Below are 18,458 nucleotides of genomic sequence, written 5' to 3'. Positions count from 1 at the left end.
CACGCACCCCCAGGGGGAAAAACAGGACAATAAGACCGGCATGCGATGTAACAGAAACACGATACCAGAATAGGCAGCGAACCACAATCAGCCACACACCGGAAGAAGGACAGAAAACCCCCGGGGGAGACACGAGGTGACAGAGTCCCGAAAAAGTGAATACACAAGAGCCATAGAACAAAAAAGGGGAAAATAAGGGGGGAAAAAGACCCCCCGACACAAACAGACCCCCCCCACCCACCCTTAAGCCCACCCTGCACCCCTGCAGAAGGCTACGGCCTACCCCCCCCGCAGCGTGCCTGTCGCCCTAAGTAGAACCCGAAATATAGTGGAGCAAGAAAAGTTGGAATTAAAAGACAAAAAAAAAAAAAGGGGGGGGGGAAGGAAGGGAAGGAAAGAAGGGAGTAAAGACATACAAACATACACACGGGGAGGGCCAAAGACAGGAGTAAACGCACCCATCCACCCGCCCGGGTTAAAGGTCCAAGTCCTCGGGAAGCCAAAGAGTATCAGGCCAAAGTCCAGGAGCACTAACCAGTTACACCGAACCATATCAGGACACAGAGATCATCCAAGCCGTTCATGAGCTACCGCATATAAGAGTCAGTTTTCATCAGCCCTGACCCTTTTTATCCAAAGCAATAAGGGTCCGATCCAACGAGGACCCTGCCAGAAAGAACAGAAGGCAGGCAGCAGGAGAGTCCAACGGCAGTCCAAAAAAGTCACAGGAAGAAAAGCACGGAAGATCCAGGAAAATCACAGAATGTAGCAAACGATGCAGGCACAGTTCCAAGGATATATCCATAAAAACCGACCCATCCGGGCCGGCACAGGAGACGTCATCGGGCAGTGGTGATTGAGAGGGACCAGGAGAATCATGAAAGTCCGGCAAAACAAAATCCAGCTCCCGGGCCAAGGGCAGAGGAGGCAGCACAGGAGGAGAAGGCGCCATCAGGTTACGCACCTTCGGGGCGGCAGCCGGGACCGAGTCTGCCAGGAGAGTACCAGCCACACCCCGCGATATCAATGCCTCATCCGGTCGTGGGGGCCCGGGAGGCCCGCAGTGAGGAACCGTCTCCAGAGCCAGGAGTGGCGCGGCCACCGAGAGCCGCCAGGATAGCAGGATGTGTAAGATCCCCTTAAGTGCAGGAAAACCTTCACAGTATCCGACACCCGGGCCTTGCGGCGGGCCCCCAGTGCTCGTCCGGGCCCGGCTCAAACAAATGGGGTTGGTCGCCATCTTGAGAGCCCGAACAGGCCGCGCGGCCAACAACCTCCGCCGGGGCGGCAGTCAAGCAGATGAAGTCCCGCCGACAGGCAGAAGAACACCCCGGACAGGAAGGGGGGCCACCAGAAGAAGGGGATTCGCCGGCCCCCCAATGTCGCCAGTCCCGATCTCCGAGTCCGGGCGGCAAAGAACAAAATGGCCGGACCGGAGAACAAAGGGGGAGGAAGCTGAACACACGAGGAACCCCAATAATGAAGGGCAGCGTCACCATCCAAGGCTGCCGCCACACAGGAGTCTCTCAGCCAGGAACCTCCGGCTCACACGAACAGCGGCCCTCCAATCACCTCCAGTGCGCCCCGAAGGGCAAGCCCGCAGGCTGCATCCGGCCCAGGAGCCGGGACGAAGAATCAGGCCAGTCCGCTCTCGAGTCCCGGGAATGGTCGGGGGCACTGCACCGGACCCACAGCAGCCAGGACAACCGGAACAAGTGGTAAGTGCCTGCAGTGCGTCGTAGTAGTACCACACAGCAAGGAGGGCTTCCCGGGGCAGGATAAATGCAGGATAAATGTGAAAAACACAGGCGGGCGAACGGAGCCGAGCTAAAGCGCGGCCATCTCGGTCGCGAGCTAGGCTCCTCCCCCGGCAGCGGTATCTTAATGCTAAGCCACCAAAGGTGTGTCATTGAGGGTGCAATATCTCTCTTGATATTATATTGTATTGTGCTTTGGGACTGTTTTTTCAGTTCCGTTTAACCATGTGTGTATAGAGAGTTTACATAAGGGTGTTACATATGTATTTACACATGCTGAGATATATATGTCTGCTATATGTAATAAAAAAGATAGTACTTTCTTTTAAATTTAGATCTCTATGTATGCCTGTTATGCGCATGTATAGATCTGGGTATAATGGATCATTTGTTATACCAGATTCATATCTGATTAATTTCCATCTTTATGGGCACTATACATTGTGTGAGTCTTCGGGTGGTCATTTTTATTTAAAAAAAAAATATTTTTTTTGAGTCGGACTCGACGTTCATCTTCCTCGATACTTGGATTGATCTTCCCTAGTTAGCAATGAATGTTTTTTTTCATTTTGGTTTTAATGGGAATGGGTTCTGGAAGCCCGTCTTTTTCTGGAACTATCAGGGCATATTTCCTGCAGATATTTCTTTACTGATGCAGAGAATGCGGGTTACTTGCCATTTGCTTTGCCTTTGGCCCTTCTAGTCAAAGGACTCACTTACCCTTTGGGGATTAAATACTATTGTCTGACTGTTGTCCGATGTCTTCTATCCTGTTCCTCTTGAGGCTTAGCTTTTTCTGTGGCTTCAGGGTTGTTTCTTATTTACACTGTCTGTGGTCATTGTCACGGTTTTTATAGAGAGCCGGGCTCTTTTTCATTTAATTCCTACGTAGGTCTGGTCTGTGGTCAATTTCGACTGGCGGGTTGTCTTTGAGAGCTTTGATAGGATTAGTTTGCAGATCCTCCTCCGCGTGGGTACAGCTATGGTATTTAATTTAAAAGTTGAGGAATCTGCTGCTAGATGTCTCTATCAGATGAACACGTTACTAACCTTTGGTAACGTGTTATCTGGTAGAGTCACAGTGTAGCCGCAGATTCCTAAACGCCGCCCGTCCTCCCCACTCTGCGATCGTTCATTCAGCACTGGTTTTATATACCAGTGATCACTGTTTCACGTAATTGTCTAATTCAACAGACCACTTGATCTTACTTCTTAAATCTTGACACGGTGCTGCCATACCTTTCATTTCCATTTGCTTTGTCAAAACATTGGGTCTTTCCTTATGTGCTTTATCTGGGTATTATCATACTATATATTTCTATTTTCTGATAAAGTTTTAAAGATACATTGATGTTTTTTGCACCCTGTTTCCACAGCCAGTTTCTTCAGTGGCACCGTGTTTTTGCAAAGAGGGTTTCACAGAAGAAACTGACGTCCGTGCCCGGGAGGGGACTTATATGACTCCACTGACGTCACAATCGGAGTCAACGTCATCACGGAGTTGTAAGGTGACGTCCTGCAGCGTGCAGAGAGACTGCTAAAAAAAATTCTGGATCCAGTTTGACGCGTGGGGTCAATTCAAAAGTTAAGGAATCTGCGGCTAGAGTGTCTCTCTAAGTAATACATTACCAAAGTTAAGTAACTTGTTTGTTAAGTTGCCTGTGTACCTCAACCAGGCTCAGATGCGGAAATGGCTCTACATACATTATATTTTAATTGAGCCCTTATGTATTACACTGACAGAACAACTCTGTGTTGAGGTTTCACCCCCTCATAAAGGAAAGCCCATATCTAAGTAATGCATTGCAAGGTGGATAGTTAAATGCATTCAGACATGTTATTTTAAAGCCAATCGGTGTTTACCTACCCTCCCTAAAGCACCCTCTGTTTCCAAGATAACAGGTCTATGGCTTTCCTGAGCTGTCTCCCAATAGCTGATAATATGCAAAGCAGCTACCTGGTCCACACCACACACTTTCACTAAGCATTATTGTGTGGAAGTCCTAGCGCGCTAACAAGCTAATGTAGGACAGGCAGTGCTACGTACACTCTTTCAATCAACTGCGGCACCCACAGGTTAGCCACCGCTTTGGAGGGCACTGCTTTACAGTCTATGCAAAGCATGTGTATCTTCAGCACACATGCCTCAAACGGATTATTTTACTTACCCTGTGAGCATCCATTCTTGGTATGTAGTGCTATACCCACCCTCCCCCGGACACCTGTGCCCATTGCAGTTCCTTTACCTTTGCATTTCAATAGACATCTCTTCACTGACACTTTCTTTTACGCCATTCTCACCCGTCTTTGGGAAAACAATTTAAACAATGGAGGAGATGCCTGTGCGCAGGGTACAAGGTAGGTAGCATAATCCTTTATGTGCCTGGGAATCATAGGTCCCTTTTTGGGGTGTTAAATCTATTTTGTACTGTGTGATAATTATGGGCATCTTCTTAGCCACCTGGACTTTTAACCACCCAGCTTCCCCCTTTGCTTCTAATCTAGAACTACTGAGAATACCATATCTGAAACACTGCTTCTGTTGTTCAGACACCTTTACTCCATGACAGGGGATTGTATAGACAAACACGTTGTAAAAGAACTGAGAGCCGTAGTAATTCGAGGACAGCTGAGAACTCACTCTGTACCAAATGGCATAACACTGGCTATTAGGTTCCCTTGTTTTTTAGGTCGAGCCTAGAGCTGCGCAAGCGCTGCTTGCTCGACTTTTAGTAAGGGGGTTTTCAAAGTGCTACCAGAGGCTTTTGCTGGCCTCAAGCTTGCGTTCATGCACGCGCGCAGCCACCATCTGTCTTTTCTCCGGCCTTGCTTTTTTTTACTTCAAGGCTAGCATGTGATATTGTCATACTTGAAGCGTTTCAGTTTCTGGTTTTCCAGGCACATACGCTTGAGGCAAGCTCATTATATTGAACGACTTGAAACAGGCAAACTCATTATATTGACAGACGTTTGCGGACGTATGTTTCCACATGAATATAAATGTCTTTTGTTATGACTTCAAGATTTGTTTATTGGATATGTGGATGTTTTTGGGAGGCGCATGTTAACAATGTTTATCAGACATTGTTGGTAGGTGTGTGACTTTCTTTTCTCCCGGGGCGGCGAGATGCCTGTGTTTATTTATTATTGCAAGATCGTAATTTGCTTACACTTAACAAATGTTGAGCCATGCCGAGGCTCGAACACTGGTCCCCAGGTCTCAAGTCGGCAGCTCTAACCGCTAAACCACCGCCTCTCCATCTAGGGATAGCAAATTGGAAATGGGACAACTGATTAAATATTTTTCTTCCCTGTTTACTTACTTTTGTTACAATGGGGCACCCGCTCGGGTGCCGCCATTACAACAAACGTAAATAAATAAAAGGAAAAAAACGTCTGGCCGTTATTTTTACTCTTATTTGTTTACTTTGGTTTCAGATGCAGTACCCATGCTTTAGCTTGAACCATCTGAAGCTAAAGCACGAGTGCCGGGATTACTTCAAAAGTAAAGAAAGAAAAAATGCACATTTTCTTTTTCCTTACTTTTGAAGCAATCCCGGCGTTCCACCACCAGCATTAGGATAGTGGGGTGCCGCGCGATGCTTGTTTTGTCTTTCTTTTCTCCCGGTGGCAGCGAGATCCCTGTTTATTTATTTGTAAATACAAAACCGTAATTTGCAAATAATTAATAAATGTTGAGCCGATGCCGAGGCTCGAACACTGGTCCCCAGGTCTCAAGTCAGCAGTTCTAACGTTCAGAAATGCATCCACAAACCCTCACGATGCTTGCACTAACTGTGAATTTGCCATGACAGCTGCATAAAGAAAACTTTACAACAACATAAAATTTTTTTTGTGCCATTTTAAAATCACTGCACATTCGACTGAAAAAGAAAAACCACGGATCTTCAGACTTCCCTCTCATCTGTCATGTGCTTGCATCTACAATCAGCTCAGAAGTTCACGCTGGCTAGTATAACAGACTCCCTTCCGATTACAGCTGCACACATGTACATTAAACAGTTTTTATCTACATGAAATCACCCACACTAGGACTCATGAAAGTTTTTCCACTGAGACAGGAGACCGGCCTGATATGTAACTCTTTTCAGGTTTTATTTCCTTATACTATATGGCTTGTAAATAGTTTTTGGAAACTGATTCCATGAGCGAAGAAGGTTCTATACATTGAAATTGTTAGTAAAAACATCGACTTTACATATTAATTTTTATTATGTTTTAACTATGTTGAGAAACTTCTTTAACTTTTTGGGGAGGGGCAACAGGGCGGAAGCAGGTGGGATTAGTGGAGAGCATTAGACCTGCAGAACACTCACTAGAAAGGCAACTATATTCTTTGTTTGACCCCTATTTCTTTCTTTTTTTTTTTACTTTATTATTTTCAAAAATAGATACAGAGAGAATAAATGGGTCCGATTTTGCATGTCTATACATCATTATTTGGAATTCTTTCGGAGCTCAGCAGTTCACGTATGACAGTAGGTGCCAAAAAAAAAGACATGGATTTCATATTGGGGTAGGACAATAGAGAAATGAAAACAAGCATTGGCATAGCCTATAGGTCTCGCTTTTGGGACCTTCTCAGTATTTACTTATGCAGCACAATATCCTTGGTGCAACAACATCAACTGTTGCATGTCTAAACACTTATAAGATCCCAAAGGCGAGACCTATTGGCTATGCCAATGCTTGTTTTAATTATAGCGCCTAACCACGTAGGTGCTAGAACACTATTTGGCTGAGCCTCGGCCTCAGAATGTTCTAGTCCGTTCTGCATTTATTTTTGTTCTAATTATAATGTTTCATTTTTTAAAGCTATGGCTCTGATCGGGCAGTGACTCTCGCTGAGTTTGATTACTTGTGCTGTGCAGTACCCGAGTTTTAAGCCTCCATCACCCCTGGAGTAAGCCTTGACTGCTTGGCTGCGCTACCCTTGGGAGAATGAAGACCTAAGTATGTATTCTTGACACCCAGAGAGCAGCGCGGTAGCCCCCAGAGCCCTTCAGAATCAGTTGTAACCAATAGGCACTTGCAGGTACCCAGTCCAGTAACCACTGACTGCCCCAGGACCCACAGGCCATCCCTGGGAGCCATCTTCAAGAACTGCATTTAGCTTCCAGCCCATCCTGCCCCACACACCAGGCAAAGTCTCTGCGCTCGGCTCTTGTCCCCTACAGGCCTCCACACATCCAATGACAGAAGGCTCGATACTCTGCTCATCATGCCTGCACGGATGAGATTATTATATGTTAATAGTGATTAATGGAGTGCTGGTTCATGTCTTTACAGGGAGCTGTAAGGTGTTAAAGTGCCTGGCTGTGCATGTCCATCAGGCTGCATCTGTGCCTTCTGAGGTACAGTGTCTTTGTAGCTCCTCTAGTTTAAGGACCTCTTGGGCTGTCCACAGGGTGGTATAGCTGTGTCTGTCCAGCACGATGCGCTCAGGGTTTAGGTGGCGTCGTGCCATCAGCAGGTAGTCCCTCCGTTCCATCAGGCGGGGACAGTCGCATGGATCGGGCACCCAGATGTGCTCACGATGTACTATGTGGTAGCGGTTTTTATAAGACTGCTTCACTCGTACATCGTAGCGCGTCTCGTGTCCAATGAGCCTTTTCTTTACAATCCGGGCACGGAAGACTGCAAAGAGAGAGCCAATGAGAAAGGGAGACCAGGACACTGATATATAAATATATGTACACACACACATATACATATATATAAATATATATTGAAAAAACAAATGTACAGGGACATAATTATGAAACAGAATTTTAAAAAAGCCTTAGAAATTCACTAAAAAAATCTAAGATAACAGGGACTATTTATTTAGATTTTCAGATTATGCTCACACAAAAGCATAGGAATTCAGCAGTTCTAGTTATCTCAAGTAACTATAACTCGTGTCCTAAGGTAACTATAACTCGCGTCCCTGCCATGCACAGTTTTCTTATCTATAATTTTACTGCAAATATTGCAGTGATGTCATAGAAGATGTCATGAGTGATGTAATATGTGGAGTAATTATCAGTGCATGGGGGTCCCGATGCTTATTACCATAAGGATTTTAGACACAACCACAGCTCGAACCCCTGAACAGAATTGCACTAAATGTGGCAGAAAGCTGGATCTGGGTCCAGAATAATGTGTTCCGTAATTTGGTGTAAATCTGTTCAGTAGGTTTGGAGTTATTAAAGTAAAAACATTTATGTATATCTAGAGACACAGATCCACGGTCGAACAGCAATGCCGTGACTGGCTTCCTGCAACCTGAGAGAAAAGTTGCTGCCGCCATTTTGACAACGGGACATGGTTCCTTGGAGGAGGGGGGGGGAAATATAGTATAACTGGGATATAAGGGGTCGGGATAGAGGTAGCCTGACCCCATGGAACGGGACTGAGGGAGAGGTCTGTGAGTGACCCCTCCTTGGCAAGAAATTGCCCAAAACATTTTTTTGTGGGGGCGTGTGAGGATCCGCGGCACTCAACATGACCCACGATGTCAATCTGCCACAGTTCAACAGATCCTGATCCCACTTAAAACGGAAAAATGCATCCTCTCACACACCCACATACACACCCATACAGCCATTTACACACCCACTCACAAACCCTCAAAGCCACTCACATATGCACTGACACACCCTCCACTCACTCATACACTCACTTATACACTGACAAAACCACTCGCACACCCAGGTTACAGGGAGGATATAGTTGGTTCAGATTTCAAACACACAAAACCATAGAAATTCAGCAGTTCTAGTTCTCTCAAGTAACTATAACTCCCGCCCTAAGGTAACTATAACTGGCCCTCGCCATGTGCTACTAATGAATAGGACACGTTAGAATGCATGCGTTCACAACGCATGCCATTACAATGTGGTCATTTCAAAGACCTCGTTGTTACTACGCATATCATTACAGCGCAATTCATGACAACAATTTGCTGTAGGGGGGCGCTGGCGTTTGGAATCGTATAGTTTACTATTCCAACTCCAGTCTGTGCAACAGTAGGGAAGGTGTTGGATTTAAAATCCAACACCTTCTGCCCCCTACAGTAAGTCGTTGTAATGGTATGCGATGTAACAGCACGGTCATTGTAATGACCGTGTTGTGTTGGCATGCGTTGTATTACATGTGTTGTACATGATGTTTACCGCTGCTAATTACCCCACATATTACATCACTCAAGACATCTTATATGACATAATTGAGACTATCACGGCAACGTTTGCAGTGAGATATTGATGAGAAAACTGCAAGGCGGGGGCGCGAGCTATAGAAATCTTAGGGCTCAAGTTAAAGTGAATTTCTACATTTTCTTAATACTATTTCATCCAGGTGGTACAAAAATAAGCAGTCACCTAAAGCTCTATTTTCAGCACTTCTCTGTGCATACTCTGAACAGCAAATATAAATAGAAAGCACTTTAAATTGTGTTTTAGGGGTGCTTGAATGATATGACTGATAATAAAAAGGAATAAAGACAGAAAAGTCACATCGTAAATGAATACATACTTCTTTATAACTCATATTTAGTGTCAAGAGAAGCAATATGCAGGCTGTTTAAACACCTGACTGGGATTTGTCTTTTTGCAATTTAAGACTCTTTTAGCCCTGTGATCATTGTGCTCCTGCTGGTTTAATTTAAAAAGCAACATTGTGCCTTTCTGGGAAGAGCTGTCCCTCCCTGGGCGGGGTTACATTCCGAGAGCTGAAATGCTTCAGCTGCAGTGGGAGGCAGGAAGCTTCCCTGCTAAAACTGAAAGCACGTAACAGACATTCATTTCATCTGCAGTGTGAGGCAAGGAGTCTCCTCTGCTATGAAATCGTCGCTTTCAGTTTTAGCAAAGGGGGCTCCTTGCCTCCCAGTGCAGCTAAAGCATTTCAGCTGTCGGAATTAACCATGATAGCCCCCCCCCCCCAAACCCTGTGTGTGGCAGTCTGGTTGAGACAGCTTCCCAGGCGTGCACACAGCCGCACCTGAGTATTTCACAGGTCTTTAAAAGACCTTTTTCTTCTTAATGAGGCGTTGATGGTTTTCAACCCTTCTTAGGGCCCCTGCAGCTCCACTTTGCATCAGTAGAGGACAAAGGTGAGATTTTAGGGAGGAGTGCGAGCCCCCCCTGAGACGGTGTCGCACCCCCCCCAGGGGGGCGCGCCCCACAGATTGAAGAACTATGGTCTAGACACTGCAGAGGAATAAAAGAAAGCGAGAGGGAGACAGCAAGAGAGAATTAGAGGGAGGGAGATAACGAAATATAGAGAGAGCAAAAGAGAGAAAGAAATAAGGCAGAAGAATAGAGGGAAAGAAGGCGACATAAGCATTACATGAGAGAGGGGAGGTCCTGAAGAAAGATAAATATGAAAAGAGGATAACGCAGAATAAAAGGGGGGAAGAAAAGAAAAACAGATGAAAGAAACAACAAAGGAAAGTGGCGGCTGGCACATATCGGGGTGGTGAGGCGGGGTGAAGAAAAAAAAATACACTTACCTCTTCACCGCACCACTACTCTGTCGTCTTTCCACATCTCTTCCTGACAAGTCCGGAGGGAACTAACGCAGGAGGCACACAGGCTCTCCTAAGCCAATTACGACGCTGCTGTCAGCAGAGTTGTGGTTGGTCTGAGCGCTGTAGTTTGGTGCTCAGACAGGGACAGGGAGCCTGCGCATGCTCTCCACCCAGACTGTGCAATGCAGCCGGGAGCGGAACATGCTGAGTGCTTATGACTGTTTGGCCGCCCCAAGATGGCCAGCCAAACTGTCATGCGCACTTACAGAGTGCCCACCACGCCTCCTGCTGCTGAGAGAGCAGAGTAGCCCAGCCCCGCCCCGCATAACTGCCTCAACAGGGAAAAATAAAATGATAACATCGTGTTATTATCATTTTATTTTTCCTTTTTTATACTGCTGAATAGCGGTGGGGTGACGTTCCTACACTAGCGGAGGAGCCGCCACTGGGGGCGTGGAACAAGACCAAAAGGGTGGGACTAGGAATGTGACAGAAGCCCCGAGAGGCAGGAGAGGAGGCCAGGTCTTACCGAAGTCGCTCTGGCAGTAGCTCTGGATCTGCTGGGATTTGTCCCGGGCTTTGGTGCATTCGCCGCAGCCTCCTGCAAAGGAACAGAGGGTCACCTCACGCAGGTGGTAGGAGAGGGATGTGTGGTCGAGACATGTTTGTGTGCCCAGCACGGCCAGGATACCTCACCTGCACGGATTTGCCTAGGTACCCCTCACCTGCACGGCTTTGCCTAGGTACCCCTCACCTGCACGGCTTTGCCTAGGTACCCTCACCTAAACAGCTCTACCTGGGTACCCCTCACCTGAACAGCCCTACCTGGGTACCCTTCACCTGAACAGCTCTACCTGGGTACCCCTCACCTGAACAGCCCTACCTGGGTACCCTTCACCTGAACAGCTCTACCTGGGTACCCCTCACCTGAACAGCTCTACCTGGGTACCCTTCACCTGAACAGCTCTACCTGGGTACCCCTCACCTGAACAGCTCTACCTGGGTACCCTTCACCTGAACAGCTCTACCTGGGTACCCTTCACCTGAACAGCTCTACCTGGGTACCCTTCACCTGAACAGCTCTACCTGGGTACCCCTCACCTGCATGACATTGCCTAGGTACCCCTCACCTGAACAGCTCTACCTGGGTACCCCTCACCTGCACAGCTCTACCTGGGTACCCCTCACCTGAACAGCTCTACCTGGGTACCCCTCACCTGCACGGCTTTACCTAGGTACCCCTCACCTGAACAGCTCTACCTGGGTACCCTTCACCTGAACAGCTCTACCTGGGTACCACTTACCTGAACTGCTTTGCCTAGGTACCCCTCACCTGAACAGCCCTACCTGGGTGCCACTTACCTGCACTGCTTTGCCAAGGTCTCACGGATCTGCACTGCTCTGCCAAGGTACCTTCACCTGCTCAGCTCTGCCTTTGTACCCCTCACTGTCACGACTCTGCCTAGGTGCCCCTAACCTTTACGGCTTTGCCAAGGTCCCTCACATCTGCACGGCTCTGCAAAGATACCCCTCACTTGCACAGCTCTGTATAGGTTCCTCTCACCTACACTGCTCTGACGTACCTCTCACCTGCACAGATCTGGTTAGGTAGCCATCACCTGCATGGGTTTGCCAAGGTACTCCTCCCTTGCACTGCTCTGCAAAGATACCTCTCTGTGTTAGACATTGCCTGGGTGTTCCCTGATTCTCAGCATAGCCAGGATGCCTCGCCTTCACAGCTCTGCCTAGATACCTCTCAACTGCATGACTGCCTAGGTATCCCTCACCTGCATGGTTCTACCAAGTCACTCTCACCTGCACAGCTCTGCCTTGGTACCCCTCACCTGCACAAGTCTGGTTGCATACCACTCACTGCATGGTTCTGCCTGGTACCACTCACGTGCATGCCACTTGCCAAGGTACCCCTCACCTCAACGTCTCCTCCTAGGTACCATTCACCTGCACTAGTCTGCCAAGGTAGGTACCCCTCACCTGCACAAGTCTGCGAAGGTACCTCTCACCGGCACAAGTCTGCCAAGGTACCCCTCACCTGCACAAGTCTGCCAATTTACCTCTCACCTGCACGGTACTGCCTAGGTACCCCTCACCTGTACGGATCTGTCTAGGTACTCCTCACCAACCTGGTTACCTCACCATACACGGCTGACTGGGTAATATTCACAGCAAAGTGTGTATTGCATGCCCTCATACGCAGCACAGCCAGGGCACCTCTCTTTGCACGCCAATACTAGGTTACCACTCTGTGCAAGGCATGGCCAGGGGCTGTCTCCACACTTTACTATGTACAGCCCTGGCAGGGGACTACTAAGGGTAAGGCATCATCACCAGGGCGTGCCAGAATGGCCGGGGCATCTCACCGTGTCTGGCGCTGACAGGGTATCCCCCGTACAGGAGTTCAGGCTAGCACAATACACAGGGATGTTTTTCGTATTCGGGCCAGGGCGCCATTCAATGCTGGACCAGATCAGCGCAGGCTTCCGCGAGGTGTGATCAGTGCCTCTCATACACAGTGGACCAGGGCAGGTCTCCATGCATGGCTCGGCTGGGTCTCTTCTCCATGTGTGGGCCTGCCAGGCAGCACCCGGGCATTATTCCATGCATGGCACTCCTGGACACAGTACTATACACAGATGTGCCAGGCTCCCAAATACCCTTCCTTGTCCACACTGAAGCCCTCTTTTTGATCTCTGGCCACAGCGCCCGGTCTTTGCCCGTCACCTGTGCAGGGTCTGCGCTCCCCCTAACCTTGCATATCCTGCTTACCCGCACACTCCTTGGCACCAGCCTAACTTGCTAGTAGCTGCCATCTCTCTTCTCCTCCTTCCTTGCCCTCTACGCTTCCCCTTCTTGGCCGTCCATGACCTCTCCTTGAGCCCTTTGCGCTCCATGCCTAGGTCCCAGTAGCGCCTCCCCATGGACGTCTTATGAAACCTCACCCACCTGGTGTTTCTCCTTCCTTTGTGCTCCTTGAGACCCTCCTTGTACCCTGATCCCCATGGTCCAAGCCCTTGGACCCTGGCCTCATTCGCCCTATCCCTTTGGGCTCGCTCTATTTTAGGAAACTAATCCCACCCCACTCCAGGGGTGTAGGACAGGCCCCTGTGGGGCAGGAGGGGTCCCTGCAGTCATGGTGCCAACCGATTCCCCCTATGGCCCAGGATCGTGTGAGGTATGGAAATTTCATATCAGGGCCCAGTGGGTGCCAGGGGTCCCAACATCCATATCTGGGCCCAGTGGGTGCCAGGGGCCCCTTCATCCATATCTGGGCCCAGTGGGTGCCAGGGGCCCTTCATCCATATCTGGACCCAGTGGGTGCCAGGGGCCCTTCATCCATATCTGGGCCCAGTGGGTGCCAGGGGTCCCTTCATCCATATCTGGGCCCAGCGGGTGGCAGGGGTCCCTTCATCCATATCTGGGCCCAGTGGGTGCCAGGGGTCCCTTCATCCATATCTGGGCCCAGTGGGTGCCAGGGGTCCCTTCTGCCATATCTGGGCCCAGTGGGTGCCAGGGGTCCCTTCAGCCATATCTGGGCCCAGTGGGTGCCAGGGACCCCTTCAGCCATATCCCGTGACCCGCTACAACGCCAGAGCCCTCCCAGCTTGAGGCTCCAGACTGATGCTCAACTTCAAGACCTGCGGACACCTGTGTTTTCCAGCTGTAGAGAGGCCATGCACATATTCAGTGACCTGTTGATTCACAACACCGCCCATCAATCAATATACCAAAGCATAATGTAATTTAGCAACTCATTAAACCTGCAGCTCATTTGCATCATCCCAGATCACCGAAGGGCAGACCAACAAAATAGGACAGCCTGATGAACACCTTTCACACCCTCACATCTGGGCTAGACATGCAAAGTTCATTGGTCTGGCAGCATTGCTGCTGTCTTGCCTCAAGCCAGATCATTTCCAGCTAGAACAGAGCTGCTGAGGGACCTGTCTGTCCAGCACCGTAGACCCAGGCGCATGAGGGACCCAAGCTGTCTCTCTGCTGCTCAGAAATCAAACTGAAGTCCTACTTGTTGGGAACAACAGAGTACACATCTGCTTTTATTGTAAATTACATCTGGCTAGACCTCCCCAGGGCTTTCCTGAAAACAGAGTGAATCACTGTTACTTGTAAATCGCATCACTGACAACGTCATGAGCACGTTCTCATGTAAATATGATCACATAGCAGGAGGTGAGTATGATTTCTATAGGAGTGAGTATGATTTATATAGCAGGGATTGAGTGTGATGTGGGTGTATGACATTACAACGCATGCTTTTACCACGCATGCCTTTACTACGCTGTTTTTACAACGCATGTCTTTACAACGCATAGTGCTTTGTGGCGCTGGATAGTGAATAGTTTAATTTTCTATTCCAACTCCAGTCCCCGTGGATAGTAGGGAAGGTGTTGGAAAGTAAATTAAACCTATTCCCTATCCTAGAGCGCCCCCCAGCGCAATGCGTTGTAATGGTTTGCGTTGTAAAAGTTGCGTCGTAAAGGCACTGCGTGGTAAAAGTTGCGTTGTAAAGGATGTTTCCCGTGTGATGTATCTAGCAGGGAGTGAGTATGATTTATACAGGTGTGAGTATGATGTATCTAACATTGAGTGAGAATGACGTATCTCACTGAGAATACGTATGACTTATATAGGAGTGAGTGTGATTTATCTAGCAGGGTGCGAATATGATGTATCTAGCAGGACGTGAGTGTGATTTGTATTGCAGGGAGTGAGTGTAGCCTATAAAGCAGGGAGGGAGTATGTTTCACAGAGAAGTGAATGTGATTTATGTAAAGGTAGTTTGTATAATATCACATATTGTGGCAAGTGAGTATTGTGATGTACGTTGTCTGCTGTAAGATTGATGATTTGAGTTGCCAGGAGTAAGTGTAATGATTGCATAGTATACACCTTCATACTCACCCGCAGATCTCTCTGGAGTGTGCAGGGGCCCTGACGTAGTTGTGGCCCTCTTCTGATCAGGAGACACAGTGTTCCAGAAGCCCAGGTCCTCTTGGGGCGGCTGTGGCTGCCTCAAGGCGCTCGCTCCTCCATGGAAAGTGCTGTAGAGGTCACGGGGCAGCCAGTACTCGTACTCCACACCTGGGTTCTGCTCCTGGAAAAGAAGCTGCACAGAGGAGGGACAGTGAGTGAGGGAACTCCTGCTTAACCCCAGCAGCCAACTGCTAGTAGAGAACCTGTGCAGGGAAGAGACAGGACGCGAGGAATCTCATATCAAGGCCAGGAGCCTACTCGTAGAGAACCTGTGCAGGGAAGGGACAGGATGCGAGGGATCTTATCTCAAGGCCAGGAGCCTAATGGTAGTTGAAAAGCTGGTTTGCTGTGGCCCAGTTGCCCTTTCCGAGTTCATGGTATAAAAAGGTGTTTGGTTGTGTAAGGCAAAAGTATAGAAATATCGAGGACAAAAATATTGCCTTCCCATACTATGATCGTAAAGGGCAGATTATCGACTACACAAGTTTGTAATATTAATTAGTATGTTACCTTTTAAAAATATGTTTGTTAAAAAACTACATAAAAAATACATATAAAATATTTAAATTGTATATCTTACAAACATAATATACATAAATATATATTTTAAAATAAATGTAAAAAATAATAAACATAATCCATATATAAAACCATTAAATAAACCATAATAAAATAAAAATACATACTAATAATTAACAATAATTCAACACTATACTATTTTTAAAATGATAAACAACAAAATTAAAATAATAGACTAAATCACAAAACATCTTTAAAAAAAAATCACATAAAAGTGTTAGACTTGTAGGGGTCAAATTAACTACACTCACTCCAAAGTAGGCAACATGTTGAACTTTGGAGGAATTAGATTTACTATTTCCGCTCCAATAAGAGCAACAATGGGGAGAGAATTTCACTTGGGAGGGGTCAGATTTAATGTTTCTGCTCCAACCTGAGCAATAGTAGGAGAAGTGTTGAACGTTGGAGGTGTTGGATTTATTATTCCCACTGTAATATAAGCAACAGTTGGGAAAGGGTTGGACATTGGAGGGGTCAGTTTTAGTATTTCTACTTCAACCAGAGGAACAGTAGGTAAAGTGGTAAACTTTGGAGATGCCAAATTTAGTATTCACACTCCAGCGTAAGCAATAGTAGGTAAAGTGTTGGAGATTGGAAATCTTTAATGTACTATTCCTTCCCAAAGTTAAATATATATATATATTATAAAGAAATATTAACTTAAAATATATTTTAGCAAATGTATAAAAATATCCTTTTTACGTTGCAAAATGTTTAACGATAATAACACAATTAGTAGATTAACAATTAAGAATTTATTGGAAAATAATGTACAAATAATTACCAATTCCAATCATTACAAAATAAGTATATATATTACACTTCCCAACCTCCTGCCTCAAAAATCGTACACACACAAAAACAAATGAAGGTAATATTTGCAAATAATCAATAATACATAGCAATTTAACAAATAATACAAAAAGTAATTATTATAAGAACATAGTACAATCAATTGATATACAATTATTCAAATCAATGAAAAGGCATTTGCATAGCCAGTGTTATTGTTAACCAATTAACAATTACAACATAATTACTGTTTTATTTAAAATCATCTATTACATATTTTAAAATTAAAAATAATATACATAATTAATAACATTATTAAACAAATACAAAAGATGTATAATCATTTAAAAATTAATATTAAAAAACGTCCCTCCCTATTCCATAACAGACCACCAATAAATACATATACAAATATTTTTTTTTTTACAAATCCTCAAATATATTACCAATTAAAAAAAACTATGCTGGTGAAGAGAGCTGCCTGCAGACAGAGGAGGCTGCCAGCAATAAGGAAAGAGGACATTCAAGGTCAGAGGAGCAAGGAACTGAAGCACGCTCCAAGTAAAACATTATTCCTTGATGTTTAAAGTATAAAATCCTTCTCTAAAATTAAAGTTGTGTTCAATAATTTTTTTTCAATTTTAGCACTTTTAGCAAGCATATTGTTGTTAAAGTGAAACTAAAAGAGAAAAGACATGTATATTTTGAACAGGAATGCTACAACAAATATAGTTAAGGTTACATTACACTACGCCTAGGAATTGAAAAATCATGTTTTGATCAGAACTTTGCAAAAAAAAAAAAAAAACTATGCTTAAATAATACACACACTTAACATCAGAATAATATTAACTTACGAAAGTAAATCTAATAACACAACAAAACCAATAAAATTTATTATATAGAAGTATATTCAAAAGCTATACATATAAAGTACCTAAAAAATAATATCCATGCCTTCTCTGTTCTGTTGCACAATATTCTTTTCACAATATTTGTGTCAAACAGCATTTTTTAAACAACATTTTGGCGGAGCAACATTGTTTGTAGTTTGTACTGTATAGGAGGTGTTGGGTAAGGAGTGTGAAGTCTGGATATGTCCTCTAAACATAGCAACACAACAAGATGATGGACGGAGCGCTGAAACTTTTCCAGCAACCTGGGACCGGTTTCGGGGCATTACTAAATATATGCATCGTCGTAGATGCAATTGTACATGTGGCTACTTTCAGTCTTCTTGTGGTCCGTATCATAAAGTAGAGAAAGCACTGATGTGGATCTTGGGGGTCCATGTGTAATATATAGGCTATCTGGTTTTAGGTTTAAACCTATAATAACTGATAAAACCCCACGAAAGGAAATAAGCCATAACCGGTGTAAATATATAAACACTGAAAAAACACCTTAGCAACCACAAACTAAGGGGCCCATTAGGATGGCGGGCGGACTTTGCCTGCCCGCCATCCTTGCGGTAGTAGGGACCGCCCACCATAAGGGCGGGGGTCCCGTCGGCAGCATTAGGATGCGCCCGCCACAGTGGCGAGCGCATCCCGCATTCCTACCATTGTGGCGGGCGGTGCACTTAGCACCGCCCACCACAATGGCAGGAAAGCATGCTGTGCACTTCCATGCACAGCATGGCAGGCACCGCGCGGTGCCTGCCATGCTGTGCATGGAACTGCTGGGGGGTACCATAGGTATCCCCCATGTGCACCCCCTACCCCCCCGGAGTCCCTGGGAGCCCGCAACGGGCCCCTGCAGGGATTCTCCGCATGCCTTTCCGTGGC

The 18,458-nt window shown here is 46.3% G+C and overlaps 1 protein-coding gene across 2 annotated transcripts in view; it reads right to left on the bottom strand.

Annotated features, from left to right (window-relative positions):
* ADAMTSL5 (ADAMTS like 5) overlaps positions 1 to 18,458 on the bottom strand; it is a 287,008-nt gene that overhangs the window by 126,316 nt on the left and 142,234 nt on the right. For both annotated transcript variants that reach the window (XM_078668537.1, XM_078668538.1), the window contains one exon: positions 15,229 to 15,433. In XM_078668537.1, coding sequence (XP_078524663.1) covers positions 15,229 to 15,433 — 205 coding nt within the window. The remainder of the gene's footprint in view (positions 1 to 15,228; positions 15,434 to 18,458) is intronic.

The sequence above is a fragment of the Lissotriton helveticus genome, chromosome 12, assembly GCF_964261635.1.
Source record: "Lissotriton helveticus chromosome 12, aLisHel1.1, whole genome shotgun sequence".
NCBI classification, from domain to species: Eukaryota; Metazoa; Chordata; class Amphibia; order Caudata; family Salamandridae; genus Lissotriton; species Lissotriton helveticus.
The sequence above is the reverse complement of the archived record's forward strand: the minus strand, read 5'-3'. Positions and strand labels throughout refer to the sequence as shown.